Source organism: Emys orbicularis, chromosome 11 (assembly GCF_028017835.1).
Source record: "Emys orbicularis isolate rEmyOrb1 chromosome 11, rEmyOrb1.hap1, whole genome shotgun sequence".
In the NCBI taxonomy this organism is placed as follows: Eukaryota; Metazoa; Chordata; order Testudines; family Emydidae; genus Emys; species Emys orbicularis.
The window spans coordinates 70,861,261-70,885,645 of NC_088693.1; the positions used below are offsets into that span (position 1 = coordinate 70,861,261).

General features: G+C 39.0%; 1 protein-coding gene across 3 annotated transcripts in view; it reads right to left on the reverse strand.

Annotated features, from left to right (window-relative positions):
- Positions 1–24,385, reverse strand: part of AGAP1 (ArfGAP with GTPase domain, ankyrin repeat and PH domain 1) — a 634,167-nt gene that overhangs the window by 157,352 nt on the left and 452,430 nt on the right. The window contains exon 12 of one of the 3 annotated variants that reach the window (XM_065412922.1): positions 10,440–10,601. The exons of the other annotated variants lie outside the window; for them this stretch is intronic. Coding sequence (XP_065268994.1) covers positions 10,440–10,601 — 162 coding nt within the window. The remainder of the gene's footprint in view (positions 1–10,439; positions 10,602–24,385) is intronic. 3 annotated transcript variants of the gene reach the window in all.

Genomic DNA, 24,385 nt, shown 5'->3' on the forward strand with positions numbered 1-24,385 from the left:
TTTCTGAGATTTAATCTAAATCTGCTATGTTGTAGTTTGAACCCATTGCCTCTTGTCCTGCTCTCTGTGGCAAGAGAGAACAACTTTTCTCCACCTTTATGATGGCACCTTTCAAGTATTTGAAGACCACAATCATATCCCCCCCTAAATCTCCTCTTTTTCCAAATTAAACATACCCAGTTCCTTCAGCCTTTGCTCATATGGCTTGTGTTCCATTCCTTTGATCATCTTTGTCACTCACCTCTGGATCCTTTCCAGGTTTCTCTACATCCTTTCTATACACTGGTGACCAAAATTGTACAGAGTACTCCAGCTGAGGCCTAACCAGCGCTGACTAGAGAAGTACTATAACGCCCTGTGACTTGCATGCTATGCTTGTGTTAATGCAACCTAAAATTGCATTTGCTTTTTTTTGCAACAGCCTTGCATTGCTAACTCATGTTGAGGCTGTGATCCACCACAATTCCCAGATCCTTCTCAGCAGTGCTGCCGCCAAGCCAGTTATCCCCCATTCTGTATTTGTGCATTTGGTTTTTCTTCCCTAAATATAGCACCTTACATTTGTCATTGTTGAATTTCATTTTGTTGGCTATAGCCCAGTTCTCCAATTTATCAAGATCCCTCTGAAATTTAGCTCTATCCTTCAAAGTGCTTGCAACCCTCCCAGCTTTGTGTTATCTGAACATTTGATCAATATACTCTCTATTCCTACATCAAGGTCATTAATAAAGATGTTAAACAACACCAGACCCAGAAAAGATCCCTGTGAAACCCCACTTGAGACCTCCCTTCAATCTGACATCATTCCATTTATTCCACACACTTTTTTTTGCACTTGTTTAACCAAGAATGCATCTGCTGTTGAGCCCACATTTCTCCAGTTTATTTATCAGAATGCCCTGTGGGACTTTGTCAAAAGCCTGGCTGAAGTCCAGGTATATTATGTTCACCACATTCCTCCTATCCACCAAACTGGTTACCCTGTCAAAGAAGGAAAGCAAGCTGGTTTGGCATGGTTTGTTCTTAGTAAATCCATGCTGGCTGCTAGTGATTACCCCGTTATTCTCCAGGTATTTGCAAATTGAATGTTTTATACATTGTTCTAGTAGCTTCCCAGGTATCGAAGTCAGGCTGACTGGTCTGTAGTTTCCCAGCTCCTTCTTTTCGCTGTTTTTAAAGAGGGGCACAACATTAGCCCTTCCAGTCTTCCGGGACCTCTCCTGTCATCCAAGATCTTGCCAAATATTATTGCCAGCGGCTCCGCTTCAGCTGATTCCTTCAATTCTCTGGGATGAATAGCATCAGGCCCCGCTGATCTGAATTAATTCAAATTGGCCAGAAGATCTCTGACGTGCTCTTTATGTATCCCGATCTGCATCCCTTCCCCTTTATTGTCTATGGTAACTAGTCATCCGGTCACATTTTATTTTTTGTGAGAAGACAGAAGCAAAGTAGGTATTGACCCTTCCTATCATCTTCCGTTACCAGTTCACCTTCTCCATTGAGCGGAGGACCCATACTATCCCTGATTTTTCTTTTTTGTCTGACATATTTGAAGAACGCTTTCTTGTTGTCTCTAACATTTCTTGCCAGCTCCAACTCATTCTTAGTGTTGGCTTTCCTAATTTTATCCCTACACACTTGCACTATTCCCATATGTACTACTTTGGGGACATGCCCCCACCTTCAATTCCCTAGGTGTATCCCTTTTGGTTTTTAGATTGCTAAAACGCTCTTTGCGCAGCTAAACTGGCCTCCCATGGGTCGTCTCATCTTTCCTCTGCACTGGAATAGCTTGATGTTGACCCTCTAATATTACATCTTTTAGGAACTGTCAGTCCCCTTCGACTCTTTTTCTTCCTAATTAGTCTTTCCATGTATCGGGGTAGCCGTGTTAGTCTGTATCCACAAAAACAACAAGGAGTCCGGTGGCACCTTAAAGACTAACAGATTTATTTGGGCATAAGCTTTCTTGGATAAAAAACCCACTTCTTCAGATGCATGGACCACCGGACTCCTTGTAGTCTTTCCATGGGATCTTGCCTACTGTGTCTCTGAGTTGGCTGAAATCTGCCTTTCTGAAGTCCAGTGTCCTCGTTTTGCTGTCATGTCCTCATTTCCATGGGATCATGAATTCCATCGGATCATGATCACTTCCAAGTTTCCGTCGACCTTCATGTTCACAACTAATTCATCCCGGTTCGTCAAAATCAGATGTAGAATGGATGACTCCTTAGTTGTTTTCTTAACTTTCTGAATCAGAAAGTTGTCCCCTACACATGCTAAGAACTTGCCGGATGTATTATGTTTTGCTGTAATAGTCTTCCAAGAGATATCAGGGAAGTTAAAATCCCCCATTAATACTAGCTCATGTGTGTTAGCTAATCTTACCACCTACTTGTAGAACGACTCCTCCACTTCCTCTTCCTGATGGGGGGGGGGGGGGGTTTACAATAGATCCCCACCATAATATCGCTACTATTCTTTTCCCTTTTTACCCTCACCCAGAGACTCTCAGTAGGTCTGTCGCTCACTTCCTTGGACCTCGGAGCAAGTGTACACATTCTTGACGTACAGTGCAATGCCGCCTCCTTTTTCCCCATACTTGTCCTTCTGGAACAAGCGATATCCCTCAGTGCTGGTACTCCAATCATGGGAGATGTGCCACCAAGTCTCTGTAATGCCAATTAAGTCATATTTTTCTTCATATTATATGACTTCCAGTTCATCCTGCTTGTTCCCCATACTCCTTGCATTTGTATACAGGCATCCAAGCTATTTTACAGACTGCCCTGTTGCTTTTCTTCTTGCCGTTTTAATGCAATGGTGGTTTCAAGTCCTTGTCCAGAAATTTGCCCCTTTTCCTTGTCTTCATTACTTGAGCCTAGATGTGCATTGGCTGGATTTTTGTCGCCACCCCTCATAAGACCTAGTTTAAAGCTCTCTTTATAAGGTTAGCCAGACGATGTCCAAAGATGCTCTTCCCAGTATTTGATAGATGGAGCCCCTTCCAACACGGTAATCCTCTTTCCTGGAACATCAACTCGTTGTCAAAAGCCAAAGCCTTTTTGCTGACGCCATCTGTGTGGACATGCATTTATTTACAGGATTTGACGGTCCCAGCCGGGCCTTTTCCATGTGTGGAGAGCACAAATATAGCGTTTTCACTGAGGGAAGCTGGCAGAAACTCCTCAATGAGATTCTAGCATTACTCAGGGAGCTTAGCATACAACCTGCCAATTGGATCAACGGTCTTCAAGTCTTGCGAAAAGCAACTGGGAAGCACTGGATTTCCTGATGGCTGAGATTAACAAGATCTTCCTATAGAGAGATAGGGTACTTTGCTTCACTTAATTTAAGTCATCAGGGATTTGCCCAAGGAACCACTATGTGTTGCTGCTATTAACTAATTTTTCCTTATCCAGACAGACCATGAGAAAATTATAATCAGGCAACTGCAGTGCCCTTTGGAGCTCTCAGATTTCCTTCATTTATCTCAATCTATTTTTAGGCCTACGCATGATACAGACCACACTGGTCCTGTTGGTTGATGATCTCATGATGGTGGACAATGACCAGGTGTCCATGATGACTTTTCTTTATATGTGTTAGCAGCTTTTGATTCTAAGTAACCTTTAGTTCTGAACCGGTCTTGTTTCTTCCCTCTCAAGCAGTTCTACAGATTGTTTTTTGACATCTTTTATAGGTTTCCGCACGGCTCTATCCTGTGGCCCCCTCCAGTTTAACACCACATGTGATGCTGCTAAGGGAAAGTATGACATAATATGCAGCCAAGACTACGAACATGCAAATGATATGAGCTGCTGTGTGTCACTCCAATAAGAACACAGAAGTCAGAGTCTGTACTTTAGCACGGTGCTCTGATACTGTGGTGATGAGGACCCTGTATAGCACCTAGATAGATGGATATAATGTCTAGTGAGAAATGCACTCTGGATGAGAGCAAACTGGCTGAAGGCTAATCTGGACAAGTTGGTGATGATGACTAGGGGTTGGGGGAAGGATCTCGAACATATGATAAGGAGAGTTCTGTCCTCTGTTTTGAGATCAGGAAGGTGCTGCCTTTTAATTAATTCACAATTTGTTCTGGGAATCCAAGTCATGTGAGAGACCAAAAGCATCTTTTTTATCTGCACTTTTGCAACTATTCCCCTTAAGTCTGGATCTTGACATCTCTATCCTTATTTTGGGTAACTCCAGGTTGGAGAACTGCAATGCTTTTTACTTGGGGCTAAATTTTAATAGCATTCTGAATCTAGAAGTAATACAGAATGTAGCTGTTTCCCAGTTAGGCACTATTAGCTGCAAAGAAGATGCGTCATCCACAAAAACGGAACTGGCTTCCTAATAATTTTCACATATGGGTGAAGCAGCTGACATTGTTGTCACTATACGGTTAGAGTTTTAGATACCCAAGAGATTAGCCTGTGTTCCATGCATGCCAGATAAATTGTAGTTGGCTGAAGCATGAGAGATACAATTTTCCAAGAGAGACTAGTGAATCTGGGTGCCCCAATTTTGAGGTGTCCGTATTCAGGCACTCTGAGGGAGCTGGTTTTCAGAATGTGCTAAGCACCTGTCCTGTAATTATTAAGTCCCTTGATGGTATCTTACTATTCAATTTGGAAAATTTAGCCCATTGCTTCATGGTGTTCTTAGCAGAGGGATCTTCATTGTGGAATTTGTTTTCCCTGCTATTCTGACACACTGACTTTCTGCAGGGAGTGGTTTGCTTTGTAGCGAGAAGGGAGTTTGTATGTAGAGATTTTTTCTTTGCATACTGTTTCTTTCCTTTTTGTTTAAGATAAACAACAATTTAAAATTATTTTTACATTTGTATATGCAGTGAATTATATAAGTTAAAAATAATTGACACTACAGCAAACTCCAGAACACTAACCAACTGTTAAATGGGAGAACAGCACTACATGCACAGAAATCTACTTAAAACCATCTCATTTCTCTAAAGAGAAAGAAAATTGGCTGTAGGATTTATATTGCTAGAAAACCAAGAGAGATTTCTTTCTGATGGAAAGATAAATACTGCATGGTAATATAACCAGCCACCACTCATCTGCTATTAGATGAATAGAGGAGGAAGAAAATCTTTCTTAAGAAGTGTCAAATATAAGTAAACTTCTTTGACTAAGACCTTAATCAAGCCCTTTTAAGCAGCAGCTTAGCATTTTGTTTAGATCATTCTTTATATTCTGATTAAGAACCTATCTTATAGCAGATAAAAAGCACATTAAGAAATAGGGAAGATATGGGCACTCAGCTAGGTAATAGCCCAAACCTTAAACCTTTGTTGTTTTGTTTTTGTTACTACACCAAAATACTGTAATGATGATTGGAAAATGTATGGTCAAAATACCATGTTGCAGCCTTGCAGATCTCATCTGGTGGGACTAACCAAAGCCTGTCTTGTAGATGCTGCAACATGATTGATTGAGTTGTGACATGCCCCTTCAAATTTCAATGTTGCTACTATGGTGCAACAGTGACAGATGCACATTGACAGGTTATCAGAAAAGGTTCTTTTGGACACAGGCTTGCTTTATGTTCCACTCTTACAGAAAAACAAAAATGGTGGATTAATTCTCTAATGGCGTTCCCCACTTTTCAAAGAGACTTTGTTGATGCAACTAATTTGCAGAACAAAGCTCCCCCAAGTTGAAAGCTAGAAAGAATTAGAAAATAGTGGCACTGCAATACTTGTTTGAAAGCAAAATGTAAACATTTAATTTGAAAACCAGAAAGCAGTAACCTGACCTGTGTGTATAAACAAAGTAAAAAACAAACACACACATTTGCATTTTAAAAGAGAAGATTTGAAAATCCATTCCTTCTCGTTTACCACTTGAGACTTGAGTTCAGGATTCTGTACATGTTCTGTAACCATTGATGATATTACCACCTGAAACAGGAATCCCAGCATTATTTTAGAGGGTTTTGTGAAGATACTAACTATTATAGGGAACGTTCCAAATCTTGTATGCAAGACTTAGCAGATAAGTGACAGAGGAACTAATTTTGAAAAGCTTTGTCAATGTATTAAAAATACAATATAGTTTACCTTACCCGAACTTTGTTATTGATTTGGGATTATAAATGATTCTTTAAAATGAAAATCTTTCCAGTTCACCTTCAAAATTGAGTTTTGACACTACTGCCATAAGAAACTTCCTGAGTGTGCACACAAAGCCAAGCCTCTCTATTCAAATGTACCGTAGGTCTTCAGAGCCCGTAACTCACTAATTGTACGAGACAAAGTGATTGCCATCAGAAAAGTAACCTGGGTAAGGTTTGCATAAATGTACAAGCTCAAAATACCACTTGTATCCCCTGGCACAGCAGGAACTTAATTTGAGGTTGATAAACCCTGATAACACCAAACTGCTGGAGACTGAATAGAAACTAGGTGTTGTGCTTTATACAAGTTATTGAAGAGATGACACTGTAAATACAATAAACCATCTTTAAGAGATTAAATATATGCAGATGGCATTCAAGAAGATTTCATGTGACAATATGGTAATAATTTATTCTAGAAATATACGTGGTGCTCCATAAAAGCAGAGTACAAATACCCTGTCGCATGTGAATTAATCTAGTTTGAGGCACTAGAACTTATGCAAGAGCTAGGTATTATCATTACTATTATTACATATAAACATTTGTTATGCTTGAAATGGAAAGAGTATCTAATATACTATTTTTGGGACACATTCCAACAAATCAAACCTTAAATCCTAACTTCTCAGAAGAGAGGATGAATGAACTTCTGAGAAGAGAGAATGAATGAGCTGCATTGCATATCTTGGGATGGAAAAGAAATGTTCAGCCTTTTGTTAATGAGGTCTGGAGAACTTAGTTTCCTGATCTCATAAAATTGGCTATGGTCACCTTTTATCAAAAGATATGGTCCTATTAAGATCACGGAATTTCTCTCTCTTGAGCTCTGTTAAGATCTATAAATTGTATGTAATAGAGAACAGACGTGATCAGTATTCACCAGTGATTGTATCAAGTGCTAGTAATATCAACTGATATTTTCCTCTGGAAGAATGAATTTCCTACGCAAGCTTGAGATACTTCATAATTCGAGCAACAGCCAATGATTGACCAAAAATTCATAGGCCCAGGAAAGTACAGCTATTTCCATTTTTTACAATATAAAATAATAAAATACAAACAAGAACTCTGAAGTCTAAATACTAACCAAGAGAAAACTAGAACAATTTGAAGAAAATGAAAAAGTGGGTGTGTACTTCCTTCCTGTGCCAAAAAAAAAAAAAAAATGGAACTGATGGTTAGATGAACAGAGGCAGTATTTACTTAGTACCACTAAAAGCATGTGTGAAGCACACACAAAGGATCTTGTCTTGAAGTAAAATTTAACAACTAAGCAAGTTAGGAATAGCTCCCCAGAGACCATATGACCCTCCTATCCCCAGGAGTGTGAAGCCACACCTTTAAAGAAAATTATCCATCAAGAAAATGATTAATCAAAGAAAAAAAAAATCACAGGCTTCCAATCAGATTCAAGAAAACCCATCAGCCAATAGTTGTTGCAGATGTAATTGTTCTAAATCTATCAATAAACCTAAGCTGCTCCTTCATTGACTGCAAACACCAATTTTTTTCACAGAGGATTATAAGTTGATGTTCATGGTCTTACTTCTGCCATTAGGGTGATAAACAGTTTAAGCTACATCAGGATCTGACATGTAGATCAATTCTAGGTCCATAAAGAATCTATACAAGAGGTTCCCAGACAGGGATTTACTGCCCCCAGTTTTTATTCTCTTGCTGCTAAAATTACTTCTGTCAAACACTTACAAGAGTAAGAAAAAAGGTAAAAAAAATTTTCATGTAGTCCTGGAACAGTCTTTTTAAATTCAGAAACTTAAAGACGAACATGTTACTGCATTTAAAATTATGCTGAGCAGCATGTGGTATTTAGCTAAATAGCGATCCAAACCTACGATTTGCTCACTATCAAGCAGACAGCAATTTGAAACATTGAACTAAGCTGTCTAGATTTTCTCTAAGGGCAGTCACAGGCTTCCTGTTACCAGTGCCAAATTATATTAGACATTTAATTCTAAACCTCAGGTACTTAAATGTAAAACCTTACAACAGTAATAGTCATAAAGCAGTGGGGCATTCCATTTCAGAGAATGGATTTTTCTATTTTTTCCCCTTTAATTTAACCAGCACCTCCTGTTTTGTGGCTCTGCCCACTACAAAGTAATTTATCTAATTAGGAGATGTTCACAGCTGCTTAAAAGACTGAAGCCCCAGGAAACCAAAGGTCTGGATAGGAAGACTTTGAAAAGTTCTCCGGAGCCACACAAAGTATTAATTTAATGTGAAAAAAGGTGCAGAGAAAAATTGAATCCCAATATGTTATTTTGTCTACAATAAAACCATGTGACAATAAGCAGGCATATTCTCCAGTACATTGGCATCTGAATTCCAAAAGATGCTTAGCTTCTCCCTATCCCTGCTGCTTTCACAGCATTATCTTTTTATGATTCTAAAATTCAAAACCTTTTATTGGGGCAAAAAAGCTGAAATTAAAAAGGGTTTTTCATGTGTCAACTGCCAGCATAAAGGATAAGTTCTACAATCTAAGAGAAAGAGGGTACACTGATGGAGATGAATCATTTTTGAGTTTTTGAAGTAGTTTTATCGATCACAATAGTTAATGTTTATGTTGACATTTGTTTGTCTAAGACCTAGTGAAAAGAAGTTCTCCCAGTATTTTCAAAATGTAAAAGAGCAAAGCAGGAAATGATGCAAATATCACGTTTCTATCGTTATTTACTTCTCAGTCTTCCTGTATCCTTTGAGTAAATGGAGCACAGCTGACCCTGGCTGTTGTCTCTTATGATCCAGAAGTAATTACATATGATTGCCAAGTCATAAAACAGAATTAGATGTCCTTAATGTAAGAGGTATAAAATGTAGCTGGGTGTAGGAGAAAGGGAAGGCCTCTTTTTCATACCAGCATAGGTAACACACTCATGAATGCTGTAGGGCTTGCCCACATAAGAGACAAAAAGCTAAGATCAGCAGATACACCCAAAACAGCAACAGCTGTGTGTGTGCGCGCACGCACCACAAAATGTGTCCTTCTGAGACCCTTATAACTGTCACTATTTTAAGGAGTAGCCTCAAAAGCAGCAGTTTCTTTTTCTCTAATTCTCTTTCATGGTCACTTCATCCCATGTTGTTCACACCCTTCCTCCATTTACTCTGTTCAAGGTTCCCTTTGCTTTCCACATTATGATTTCTCCATTCCATTACTTCCACCATACTTTCACGGGCTCTCCATGGTGCTTCCCCTTGCCGCTCTTTCAAATACTAAAAATTTAGCACTTGCATAGTGCATTACTAACATTAATGGAATCTTCACAACTCCCTATGTGAGGCGAGTAGTATAGCCCCATTTTACAGATGGGACTACTAAGGCAGGAAGTGACTTGACCAAGGTCACAGACAGATTATGTGTTAGACCTAAGATTGGAATAAAGGACTCTCTTGTTCTCAATCCCATGTGTAGTCCACTGGACCACAGCACCTTTCATGCTATTCAGACATTCCCCCTTGAGGCCAAAGCCCACAATGTGTGCTTAGTAGAGGAACAAGCTCAACTGCAAACAGTCTGCTACAAGTTTGTAGGGAGCTTATAGCAGCTCAGGCAACACCTCTGACGCAACATCAAATTGGTCTGGGATCTTTTCAGAAATCAAGATATCAATGACAACTGTGATTTTGTTGGACAAATCACTATGACAAACTTGCAACCCTTGTGATTGGTCAGCAGTTTCAAGGCTCTCTTCACAAGAGAGATGGCTAGAAACGTCTTTAAGAAAGGAAACAGAGTAGTCCTGACATTTACAAATTCCTCCAGTTGAGGTTATGGAGACAGTGGCTGTGGGATTCATTCCAAAGGCTGGCTCTGCCTACAGCTAGCCAATTACAACAATAAAAATAAAATAATAAATAGTTCAACACTTAAGACCACAAACAAAGGGAATAAGGGGATGAGAACTGTGTACCTTCATTCACAGATGCAGTGAAGATGTCTTGGAAGCTATGCACTTAGAAAACAACCCTGGCTTTGCTATGCTTTTAATAATTTTGGGCCTATGTGAAATTTCAGGTATGGAGTAGTTGACAACACAAGGCATCTCCTTCCTGGTGCAGTTACGTTCGCTGCTTCCACAGCACTCCTAGCCTTTCCACGCCACAGGAAGAGATGTTTTGTTAATTTATGTTCTTCTCCCCCCTTCTCATCCTTTTTGTTCTGTTTAAATGGTTGCAGCTTTGCTTAGGACAATGTACCCAGATGAGTGACATAAGTCCACACAGAAGAACTCTAGCAAAAAACCCAACTTGTCTCTTACCACTGCTGATGCCAGAGTTTGCAATGACTGTCGCCTCACTCCATTGGTCAGCACTGGAAACTGAGTAGGAACGCTGATGCATACCATCGGGGCGACTGTTGAAGGAGACTAGACTGATCCCACTTGCCATCTGAGACACAGACGTACTAGTAGTCACATTTCCTAGAAACAAACAAAAAAAAACCCCGTTACTATACAAGATAATGCTGATTCACATTAAGGAGAATAAATCTTACAGTACCACAGAGCAGAGACAGCACTAATTTCATTAATGTGGAGAACAGCAGCAGCACTTGAATGCAGTGTTCGCTAAACTTTTGGAAGCTGAGTTCCCCTGACCCTTTTCTAGAAAATGGAAATACTTGCAAGCCCCCAGTGCATCCCTGATATATGTTGTTAAAAGCCTACACATCTTAGTTTATATATCCTCTGCACTGCCCTAGCTAGTCCTTCCTACCCACCTCGTGGGCGTGTGCCTCATGCTTTGGGAAGTGTTGGCTTAGTGCATAAAAGACATGCTGAAAAAAACCAATCCTTAAAAACTAATAAGCATTAAGCAAACCATCCATTGTACCCTTACAAAAGCAAGTCCTGAAAATGTAACATGACCCTCTAAACATAACTCTAACATACGAAACGTGTAATAACTACATCAAATGGAGACACTTCAAACCCTCTTATCCTAATTCAATTATTTTAATTGAGTATCCCCCCCCACCACTGAATAAAGCCAAAATTGAAAAATCTACAGTGCCAGTAAATAAACTGGTACTAGTAGCATAAAATCAACTATAAAACTATAAAACCCATCTTCCACAGACTTTTAACTATCACCAACCTGGAGGCAATACCAGGGGGCAAATGGGTTTAGTGCTTTCATGATCCATAAGGGCTGTGACAGATAATAGTTCAATAAAAAGTTTAATGGAGGAAATAGCTAAACAGTGATCTAGTTGAATCAAGTTTAGTGACAAAACAAAGAAAACCCTTTTCATGAACTTAGACTTCCAGTGGTCTCAGTCTATCTTTCCTGTTCTTGTGTTTGACATGCGCTAGAAATTTCACTCTGCAGTTTAGTTTTTAATCACATACTCCATTACTGATTTACAATTTACTGTTTAAACAAATTTAAAATATTTTTAAAAAGTGTTAGTTTGATTTTTGTAAGAATGTTCTAATAGCTGCAATCTCTTCATGGCAGACTTTACCAAAACACAGTGGACATTGTGAATCCATTGTTAAAGCTATCCTACAGTAGGGTTAAATGGCTTTAAGAATACTATTTTTAGAGACAGATTTAAAGCATTTAGTATTTTCATCCAAAGACAAAATAACTGGTAATGGTTTTCCAGCAGAGCTGAATTGGAAGCAAAGTCATCTAAACCTACATACAACGTACAGTTAGTAAAGTTTGTAAAGCACCTTGCAATTCTTTGCTACTGAAGACTCTCTCTATTCTATGTGTACATACACACACTTTTAAGATACTTTCATACAAAAACTTTGCACTTCCATAGCACGTTCAATTCGACAACCATTGATGAGTTCAGAAACATTGGTGAATTAAGATTCAACACTCTTGTGAGGGAGTTTATTATTATCTACTATTATTTAACCTGTGGAAAAAGTGGGAAATGACCAAAGATCACAGAGGAAGACTGTAGCAGAGCGGGAAATAAAACCCAGATCTCCTGACTCCCAGGTCCATCATGACGACTTTTCCCAACAGCCGTGTTTTGAAAGAAAGAAGAGCTTTGTGAAATACTTTGTGCTAGATGACCTCCTGAGGTCCCTTCCAATCCTGATATTCTATGATTCTTATTAGAGTTTGTGAGATTGCCTCCCTGAGACCAAACACTATCTGTCTATGGTACTTGCATAACCTCCATTACTGTAAGATCTGAGCACCCCAATCTTTAATGAATTTGTCCTCAACATAACCAGGAGGTATTTTACAGATGGGGAACTGAGGCAGAGAGAGACTAAATATCTTCCCAAAGCCACATAGGAAGCCTATGGCAGAGCATGTATTTGAACCTGGTTCTCCTGAGTCCTGGGCCAGTACCTTTACCACTGGACTTCCTCTCTAATCCCTTTTTCCGAGCCCTTCTTTTACCCATGTGACCTCCATAGTCTGATTGGCATCTATTACACTGGTCACAAGTTAAATCTACAACAGGTGAACACTTCTTTTAAGCCTGTTGAACAACCAATTTAGTGCATTTTACTAAGGCTAGTATCTGAACGTCCTGTGCCAGTGTTTTCTAGAGGCATTAGGAACACATGTAAAGTTCAGCAACGAAACCTTGCCCACAAAACAGCACATATGTGGTGAAGATTCAGATTAGAACCCCACCTCTTGACTGAAGTCTCATTAAAATACTGAATCAAGCACACATAGTTTTTTGCATTCTTTCCAATTAAATAAATACTTTTTCTCCAAATGAATCTCTCTGCGCACCAGCTCATGCTCTCTCTGATATAGTATCAGCACACTTTTCCTCCAGGTTTTATAGTCTGGGAAAAAAACTTGAGTCAGAAAGTTGCTAACGAGAAAAAAAATAAACACAACTATTGTGAAAGCTCCATTTTGGCTGACACATCAGGAACATCCAGAGCTGAAAGATGATTCTCTACAGTTTGAGGGAAAGAGCCAAACTCTGACTGTGAGCTGCAGAAGACGCCTATCCTACGCGGACCAGACACACAGGGACACATATACCAGAGAGACCAGACATTACTATTTGTGAATCACTTAGCTCATCATCACATTATTGTGCTATTATTTTGCAAATGTGGGGGAGCTGTAGAAAGGCTAAGCTGTATTGCTTTGTGTTTCTAATGGGGTCTCACAGAAATGTGTCCTTGCCCCAGTGCTATTACATAATTTATCAGTGATCACATATAAATCATTGCTGGTAAGGTATGCAGATAACACAAATTAATGGAGTGGTAAATAATAAGGACAAATCAGTTCTATAGAGCGATCTGGATCACACGGTAAGTTGGGCTCACTTATGTTCTAATACAGCTAAATGGAAGGTCATATCTAGGAGGTTATGAAGTAAGTCACACTTATTGGAAAAGGGGCTGTATTTTGGAAACCAGTGAGTGACAAGGACATACGGGTCATTGTGGATAGCCAGCTGAACATGAGCTCCCAGTATGATGTTGTGGCTAAAATGGCAAATACTATCCTTGGATGTATAAGCAGGGGAATACTGAGTAGATGTATGGAGATGTTATCACTGGGTACAGCATCGGTGAGACCTTTAAGGAATCCTGTGCCCAGACTTTTAAAAGAATGTTGCACACTGGAAAGGGTTCAGAAAAGAGCTACAAAAATGATCTGAGGTCTGGAAAACCCGTTTTATAGTGAGACACTAAAGAAGCTCAATTTATACAAGAGAAAGTTAAGAGGCAACTTAACTTGAAGTCCATAAGTACCTATATGGCATGATTTATGCTAGTAGAGGGCTCTTTGATCTAGCTGACAAAGGCATAACACAAAATCCAATAGTTAGAAGCTGAAGCTAGACAAATTCAGACTAATAAGAGGACACTTCCCCCCGCCCCTAAACAGAAAGGATAATAAACAATTGGAACAACTTACTAAGGGATGTGGTGGATTCTACATCACTACATCTTTTCAATCAAGACAGAAAGTCACTCTAATAGATATGCTCTAGCTCAACCAGAAGTTACGGGCATGATGCAAAAACAACTTGGTGAAATTCTATGGCCTGTGTTATGTAGGAGGTCAGACTAGATGGTCACAATGACCTTTTCTGGCCTTAGTAAGTAGGCATCTATAAAATGCACATTTCCTTTAAGGACTCCCTCAAAACTGATTTCAGAGTTTTTATATTTAAAGACTTCGGACACAGAAACTGATATGACACTTCAGATCGAACCCATATCTCAATCTCTTTGGAGAAGCAAAATAGCAGAAATTGATTGCTTGTAATTTGTATTCAGAGAACAACTACCCACTTTTCCAGTAGATGGGGTGATCTGCTAATGCTGATATTTCTGATACTACCCAGTTGTAAACGCTTGCGGATAGATGGGGACCCTAGACCATCCTACTCCCCAGTGTCCCAGTCTTGGGTTGTGAAGGGTTTGTTCTGACAAACTTTTCTGCCTTCCTGAGACTACTTCATTTCCTCTTCAAAACCAAAACAAACAGTAAAGTGCTTAACTAGCCTGCCCATAGCCAGAGTTCGTTGGAAATTTTCCCTTTCCCCCCAAGAAAGCTGCTACGATAGACCCTGATCCTACAAGCATACATGCACACGTGTAACTTTATTCATTCAAATAATCCCATTGGCTTCAAAGGGACTACTCGGATACAAAGTCACCAAAATGCACAACTGTTGGCAGGATTGTGGCCCTTAGTGAACACAGTCCTTTGTGATCTTTTCTTCACAGCAGAGTATAGTACAGGTGAGCCAGGAGCCCAGCTGAAAACAGTCTCAAACTCACAAAAAGCGTACAGATCGGATGTCTGTCAAGAGCAAATGTTGCTGCTCATCTGGTCATACTATGGTGTCAAACAGTCTTAGTAGCTGACTTGTTCTGCTTTAATGTTCCCTGGCCTGGTGGTTGACTCTTGCATTCCGAGCATGGCACTCCAAGGTTTTCTGACCTGCCCATTGCCCTGTCCTGTCTTCAGGCCAAAGCTAGGAGATATATGAGGTCACACATCTCAAAGAATAGACTACACTAAAGATATTTATTACTATATATATTAGATTACACTAAAGATATTTAATATCCATGGCTTAAAAAGCCCATACTGCCTGTGGAAGCATGTGATATTATCATGCCTCCTAGCTGCTGAACTTGGGACATTAGATGTTGCACATTAGAAATTCTCCTCTCTTATATATGAAATAATGCCTAGTTTATAGCTTGTGTTAGGAGAGGACTACTGAGTGGCATAGCTGCTGACCCGAGTGGTAGGGTCACTAGAAATCTTTGTTTGTTTGTTTTGGAATCAGGTAAATTCTGTCATGGTATACCAATTTAGAAGCAGCTGGATGAATAAGTCAGGTCTTTTCACTTTTTCTTTCATCTGGAAACAAAACAATACTACCTGCACTTCCTTGATCTCAGAAACCACTTTTGTATCGCATTAAACTCTAAACTCCTTAACTATTTGCACCTTATTAAAGTCCTCACACAACAAAATGGTACCTTCTCCCCATCCACATATCATTTTGGGTTCCCTTAATTTTAAGTTTGGACAATAGAGGAAGGTAAAGATTTTTACATGCATTATGTTTTATATTTTACTTGTTTTAAGCCTTGTTTAGAATGTTTACAGCATTTTTCTAGGCTTGTTCTCAACTTTCTACATTAATCTTAACTTCCCAATTAGCTTTACTGAGCAAAACCACCAATTCAAGGTGACAGATATTCACTGCAACAGAATGATCCTGCATTCCTGTTCACCGTGGCATCTATTTTAGCACCTTTAGAATACAATGGCTCTGGAAATGCATTATTTTTAGAAGCAGAATTAGATTTCCTATTGAGAAACTCCTCGAAAGACATCTCAAAGACCTTACAAGTGGCATCCAACATGCTGGATTGAAGAGTGATGCTATGTAAGCCCATTTTTAACCTTTAACTCTCTCATTCCATGCCTAGTAGAATGGACAGAGTTATTTTTGATGAGTTCCTGTGCGATAATCTTCATAGCAGAGATAGAGAAGGAGAAAACTGGTATGTGAAAGAAAAGATGGAATGTTTTTGCGAGATCATGGAAAGATGGAAAACAATTATTGAACAACTTTGCTTGAATAACACATTGCCATCAGTCTGAATTGGGTGGCTGAGTGGGGGAGAGAGGGATATTTTGAATGTTAACATTTTCTGGCCGTTTAGCTAGATTTAGAACAAAAAGGCCCAGTCACATTCTAAGCCTTGATGGGATACAAGAGCAAAACTTTACAGAGAATATCCATAACATGTTGATTCTTATATTGAAATTGCAGTGTTCAAAATTTTATATATTCCTTAAACTTATTTAGAAACACAATGATTTGGCCTGTGAAATTAGTTTCACCACAGAGAAAGTGAATTACTCAGGAGAAACATATAATAATTCTGTCAATTCAGATTCATGAGGAATTTTGGATAGTTGGGAGCAAATATGGTAGGATCTGAGAAGCTAACTTCTTGGTGATCCATAATGCAGCTTTGTTTTGTGGTCAATGATACAATTTATCAGCTTTGTGCTTGATTTTGCAACCAAATAGCTCCTTAATCCATCACAGGCATTAGTACAATTTTCAATCTTGTTTGAGGTCACTAAAATTTTTTAAATAAACCAAACCGCATAAAAGTCCCCATGTGGTCATTGACATATCAAAAAGGCTGATCTACATAAAAACTGAATAAGAGATAGAGAGTTTTCTCGAACATACTCTGACCAGACACAGGACCAATCCTTGAATGACGACCATATTTATTTGAACTTAAATATTTTTCCAATCTATTGCTCATTTTTCACTCCTCCTTCAGGTTAATTATAACATGCCCGGACTCTTTTATTCAGTCGTGTCAAGTTGACAACAATGCTATCATACTCGCATCCAAATGGAACCTTGTTAATGCCAACTGCTGTTCTTATGGACTTGTTCTGCCACACAAAGCTTCAGGAAACACTCCTACTCATTTTTCTCCTCCAGGAGGCAAACTCCTCTTCCCACCTTCAAGAAGCAATATTTCTTTAATTTTACATGTCAGGATACAGAGCCAGTGGCAAGGAATCATAGCAGTCTCTTAGCAGACAAGCCAGCCAGCTCAAAATATGAAGCCAACAATGTTCACTGAGACGTAGATTCTGCATATTATGGTAAGATATATGTTATGAAGCCTTTATATCTAAAAACCTTAGAAGCAAGGACTTGCTGCACTTTTACATCTGTCTCCCTCTCTGTCCCTCTCAATATATCAACATTAACATGAAATACATGGTCAACTACCTAGTCCATTCTGTGTTCTGAAAAAGTGCTTCTTCCAATACATCATATATGCATCAGCTGGTTGCTTAAGTTGATTAGCAGGGGGGCAGTTAAATTACTATGCTAATCCGTGTATTCTCAGCACTATTTCCTTGATATGGATATGTGTATATGCTTACTGGGAAGCCTTGATTAGTTCAAGCTTCAATGTGTCAAAGGCTCCAGTTTCTTTCCAAAGAATAATTTTAGCTGTACTCACAACCCTAAAGTGTAGGAGCTGATTTGAAAAGGTACTTACCTCTACCATATGCTATTTTTCTTTAAACAATTTGCATTTCAAAGTGAACATGGCATTTATATTTGAATGAATATCAGTATGTTGCCAGAACTGGTCTCAAATGAGCAAAAAAAGATGCTGGTTTCCTATTGAACAAAAATGTTTTCATCTACCAAAGCAGCATCAAAAGAAGAATTCCTCTTTCTAGCTGTAGACCGCTTTAGAACATTTAAAACTCTTTTCTGATATTATAAAATATCCTGTTATGATACAGTTTGCAGATCATTCAATTACACTTTCACAAGCAATTAATCTCTTCAAAGACCACCACGATTAGAATTCAAGGCACATTCCCAATTTTAGTCAATGCTTAAAAAAATCACCTTTCAACAGAGAGAGAGTTTTAATACGAGGCACTGGAAGATGCATGAGGAATGAAATTTGTGCTTTATTTACTCATTAAGCCAGTGTGGACAGCATCAAACTACAAAGAGAGTTCAAAAGGTTTACTTGCCCATATGATAGGCCTAATGTAGATGGATGAAAATAGGGTAGCATTGTTCCCATCAGTGCCTGTGTGAACAACTCATTAATGGGAAATAAACAGCTGGATTGTAGGGAGAATAGACCCCCCCATTCACATGGCATACACTGCCTGATTAAATAGTCTTCACAAATATGTCACAAAATTGCTAGACCCTACAGAATTCAGTTGCATAATATTTAGAAATATCTTTAAAATATCACTAATGAAGATTTATCCAAACTCATGATTTCATGCCATTCAATGCCTATCTGGTACCACCTATTCAATTATAACCAGTGACGACAAAAATTGTATGTTATGAAAATTAGATACGAGTGAGGATAATAAAAGGTATTCTTATTCTGAAGCAGTCATTTGCTCTGCAGAAGTCTGTAGTTTGTTTGCACAATTTTAGTATCTACTGAAACACTAATGGTGAGTGCTCCTGTAACTCCTGTCTTTGTCCAATATATTTCATCTTAACAAAAAAATGTTATCATGAACCATCACTGGGCAGCACAGGTCATTTTAATGGACACGTCACTTCAAACTAAGCCTTCACCATCTGTTCCACCCACTAATTACAAAGGCAAAAAGAATATAATTCACAACTGTACCATAAAAAAGTGAGATACAGATCATTGAAATGCATGCAAGCGGCCTGCATTCATTGCAGCATGTGCACTTGTGACTTCCCACCATCCCCAAGGCAAACAACCGAGTTGTAAGAGGTTTTATTCAGGGTGCACTCAGTGCACTATTTTCAAAGTAAGAGGTGAATATATGATGCTAGAGTTGGGCAATCTACCATTATACATTTTTTTTTGCAAGAAACTGTGTATAGATGAGACCAGGAGAGAGAGAGAGAGAGAGATTGAGAGAGAGATTACATTAGCACAGAAGAAGACAGGGCATAGGGTGAGCTCTAGCACATTACTTGGCCTTCACTATATTCATGGTTTATTTGCGCTAAGCTCTTCATGATCACTATGAGTTTCTCTTCCAAAAGGAAATAAACCTCTCAAGGCCAGAGGGCTCAGCTCCCCAGCTGTTAACACTAATGAAAAATACATTAGAGCAGAGGGTCAGGAAATCCTGACTCCCGGTATCAGAGGGTTAATTGTACCAAATCAGCTTGGGTGAATTTATGTTGCAGATACTGCATATTCCTGAAATGCCCTCTAATTCATTAAACAGCCCTGCCAAGTAGATTAGACCACAGCTTGGCCCGCTATGCTAAAATTGTGGCCAAAAATCTTCTGTATTTGGGGTTATTCTGGGGATGAGGGTGTAGAAGAGGAGAGTGGAAAGACACCACTTTTGTGAGAAGTGCTTTAAGCTCCCCCTTCTTTTAGCCTTCCATTGCCCTAACGAATCCAATTCCCAGAGCTATGCAGAAATCACCTTTGGCAGACTAACTTTTTGTGGGAGGCAAGTAATCTTCCAGCACCTTCCCATTTGTCTTGTGCTCTCTTCAGTGCCTACTAACATACATGTTGTGATGACCTTCCCTACAGCGATTGGAAACGCCCCTCAGGAATCTGACAACATGTCACCTAGGATCCCATCATAACTCTCTCAAAGAAGGTGCTTCTTCCCTTTCCCTGCTGGCCCAAGGGCAGAATTTGTGCCCAGTGCTGAAATCAAGATGCACCACTACTTCTTACTAACTGGACAGCATCTCCCCAAACCCATTCAGAATGAGTCAGTAAGAGGTGTGTGGAGGGGGGGGGAGCGGAAGAGAGAAAGACTGTCTACCGCAAGGAGCATTGTCAGTTAGGTACCATGAGCAGGGACCTCATGAGCCAGATAGGTTATTGGCAGGGATTATTAATGGAGAAAGGCAAAATAACATGTTTTCTTTACCTGTCTCCTTGCTATGAATTCCATTTGGACCCAGCTGCTATACCAGCCTACAACATGGCACCTCTGTTTTTTTCCTGGACCTTACTAGGGGCCTAAATAAACCTCCAATTCCCCCATCAAAATTCCCAGAACTCGTTTTCAATAATCCTCCAAGAGTTTTTTTTGGTTTATTTGTCTAATGCCGTTTTCTTAAGTGAATTATTTTGTGCGATTTTGATACAGTTTTCTTTCATAGTCAATAATCACACCAATACAGTAATAAAGGCCTGAAGTCCTACAACCTCAGGCTGGGATCTCACTGGTAGACACAAGCTAAGTAGAGTCAAGTTTAATGAATGGATGGGAGGACGCCAAGAAACTACTCTGGTGCTGCAGGAAGTGGCATTAATGATTCAATAGGAGGGAACGCTTTTCTTTCAACTCCAAATATGATTAGGGAAATTATGTTTTCACATGTGCCACCTTTCGTCACACAGTAAAACCACAAACGCGTCCAACTGATTTTGTTCAAGATCCCGTGGCGCTTTTTGCAAAGTAAGGACATTTCTAGTTAAATCATCCTGACCAAAACCCAGTTTGCTCATATTATATTTCCTTTGCACTGTTTCCCTTTGCTATTCATTTTCTGAGCAAATTCTGTTCACTATTACTGCATGCTGTAACATCCCAGAGGTGGGTATGTACATTCTTTGGGAAGTTATTTGTGTGTGTTAAGTATTTGGGCCCAAATCATGACAACAGTTATATATGTGCTTAACACTACGCATGGGAGTAGTGACATTGAATTCAATAATGTTACATCAGTAAATTCAAGGAGAGTACAATTCCCATGTGTAAAGTTAAGGACATGTGGAAATATCTGCAGGCTTGGGGCCATAGTTTGTAAAGTGCTTTGGGATCTCTGTGAAGACTTATGGAAGTTGTTTAATAGTAACTAAACTAGAAAAAGGCATTACCTGTGCATTAAATAACCTCTAAATTGGACACAATGAACATATGACTTAAGAAATGGGACAAAAACTAACTTCATACTTCCTGTACCAGTAAAATAGACTTCCCCAAATTCTCACCCATAATTGTGGGCCTAAAAATATTCATGCTTGGTGTACAAAGTAGATTATCATTATTAAAATATTTTCTAGACCATTTTAAACTAAAACAGAGAAACTTTCTTTCTAAAAGACAATAGCTACGATTTTGATGTTACATTTTTTTTATAGCTATTACCACTGTAACAGCAGCTCAGCGAATGCATGTCTGCAGTGTGAGCAGTTTTGATAAACAGCCTCTGCGGGCCACACAACGGGGATAATGTATCCTTAAGTACTGCCAATGAGCTGCCATTCTGCACAGCCAATTACTTCTGTGCGTCTGTCACTCAAAGGAAAAATGACTGAGCCCATTAGATCAAACCTTTGTCACTGTTCCTAATGCACTCTTAGGCCTCATTAATCTGAGGGAGCAGCAACACAGCCGCCGGTGCCTCATTGCCTCCCCCACAACAGGACCACGTGAATCCTCTCATCTCTCCCCCAAGTGCACCACGTTAATCAAGCTCTCCTTATTACCCCAGTCCCTGTCACGGCGGAGAGCGCTCTCTCTCTTAAATGCTCTCATTATGGCCCATCTTTAGAGCCGGCTGAGTGGAAAAAAAGAGAGCAAGAGAGAAAGAGAAGGGGAAAAAGCAAGTCCGATCACATTAATATTCATGACAATAATTAGTATTCTAGGTCACTGAATATTCATGCTATTAGTTTGGTTTTTTATGGGTTTGCTGGATGTCCTGATTGCTGGAGTGTGGAGGAAAACAGCATGGTTAGGACTTTAGATGTCAACGGCACTTCAATACTCCAAACACATTTGTGCATTTTTTTTCTCCTTTTGATAAATCAGCTTCAACCCCCTTGATGGCTTTAATATTTTAAAATCATTGGGGGAATAAAAGAGCTAGCAGTTTTGCAATGGTCTGAACATCCAACTGGTTAGTATTACAATATGTAATAGTCAAAACTCGACAAGATCCCATCAATGGGACTGGACAAATCTGTGATTTTATCCAGGATACAGTGCAAGAGTACAGTGAGGCATAAAAATCAGTCAGCTTGGAACAAATGCCGTCTCATCAGTAAATTATCTCATCTACTGTGGCACCTACATTCAGGTCCATGAAAGTTCAGAACATATTTCTAATGTTTGTCTTGCTAATTGTTATTAGACTTCAGCCCCATTTGTGAACTGGAGGAAGAAGGAATCCCAATCAAACCTCCTGCACGCTTAAAAACGAAGCAAGAAATTTGTGAATGAACACAAAAGTGTTTCATGCTGATTTAAAACCAAAACCCAAAAACATTTACTCAAGTAGCCCTGATATTTCCCTCCCTTTTCTATGAAGCACAGAATATTAAAAGCAAAAGTACAGGTCTGTCGCATCTTACGCGCATTTAACATGCGCAATTTCAACTTTACGCGGTCGGCAAAAACAAAAACAAAACAAAACAAAACAGAGAAAAATAACAATTTTAATACTATACATGTAGTGCGGGCAATTTCGCCCGCCATTGAACTCAATGGAATTTTGGCTATACGCGGTTTTCGCTTTACGCGCTAACCGCGGAACGGAACCCCCGCGTAAGATGAGACAGACCTGTATGTTTATTTCTCTCTAATACTGGTGAGGGGCAAACAGTGTCATGAAGAGAACTGAAAAAATGACCTTGAGGGATCACTCTCTAGCAGGATGAAAGGGTAATCTCCAAGATATTTATTACTTGACTCTTTTTTGTGTGCAAAGTGACAAAAGTGACCATTTTTTTAATTTGTAGGATGGCTGTGTGTTGTTGGGCTATCAGCAACTGAATTAGCAACAGAAATAAAATGATCCATCTGAGAGTCTTTTGTAGAAACCCAATCAAAGCAAAAATAGACTTTGGTGATTAATGTTAAAATTTGAACAAAATTCCTCACAAGTCGCTGAGTTTACAGTCCGCAGTATAATCATATAATGTGTCCAAGTGAAAAAGAAAGGAGAGAAAACAGTTCATGTTAACTGCATAATAATGCTGGCTAGAGTACTGGAATAGGCTAAAATAATTCACATTTACACTGTTGCTAATATAGCATATTGTAAGTGTTACACACTGTGTAAGAGTTATTTTAGATAAAAATTAGATGTTTCTTTAGAAAATATTCTTTCCTGCTCCTTTTTACATGCTTGTCAGCCAAACACTATCAAAATATATTTTAAAATGAAAATATTCAGTGTTAGAACAATACCCCAGCCCTCTGGGCCATTTACTTTCATTGCTGATCATTTATATCCAGAATAGATTAAAGAATTTAGGAACTGATCCTGAGAATATTTACTACTTGGCCAGTGCTTACTGGCTTTGGTGCAAGTGCCTGATCATAAAATCTAAACCCACACAATACCTCCAATTTAAAACGGACCACACACACAAGTTAACCAAAGTCAATTAAAAGACTCACTGACTTCAGTCGGTTTTGGACCAGGCCGAAAATTAACAATACATATCTAAGACAGATAAATGACCTTATCCATGTATTATTAGGTTTTATATTACATTTTCCCTGCGCCCGCCTCCCACTTTTTTTTTTTAATTGAGTACCACAATGCATTTTAGAGGCTATTGCCACTAATCTTCAGGTTTACTGTAATGAAATATTTTGTGGAAACTATATGCTGTGACACAGACCAGGCTGTATATTTCATTTCAGTTTAAAAGGAAGTAACTTTTAGTTGTAAGGAAAAACTATCACCATTAGAACCCAATGATGCCATATTAGATATTTAAAAAGTATATTACTCTAACTTAAAAATAAATTCTGTACTTAACAATTTTTAAATAATGTCTGGAAGGCAGTTCATTACAACTTAATCTGATTCTAAGCACTTCAGTGTACAATAAGATTACTTAATGGCCATTGCATAGCTTTGACAGATGATCAGGATTATTAACAGATATGAAACTCACATTTATGAGAACAGCATCTTTACATTTTTGCAACATGCCCAAAGTGTCACACATTGTTAGATGATAATAGTGTTTAACAAACTTAATGACAGCTGTGCAGCTAACAAACATTTTCGAATACTTCAGTGTTATTAAATGTACATACAATGGTGAATATATAGTACGAAGTCTTCTGTAACTTACAGTGTTAACCATTCAACAATTTATTGGTACAGTACACTTTTCTAGATGTGAACTTTCTACATCAGTGGCTCTAAATATGATGTGGTTTTGTTTGTTTGTAAGAGAAAATGGATGGCTCCTGGGACAAA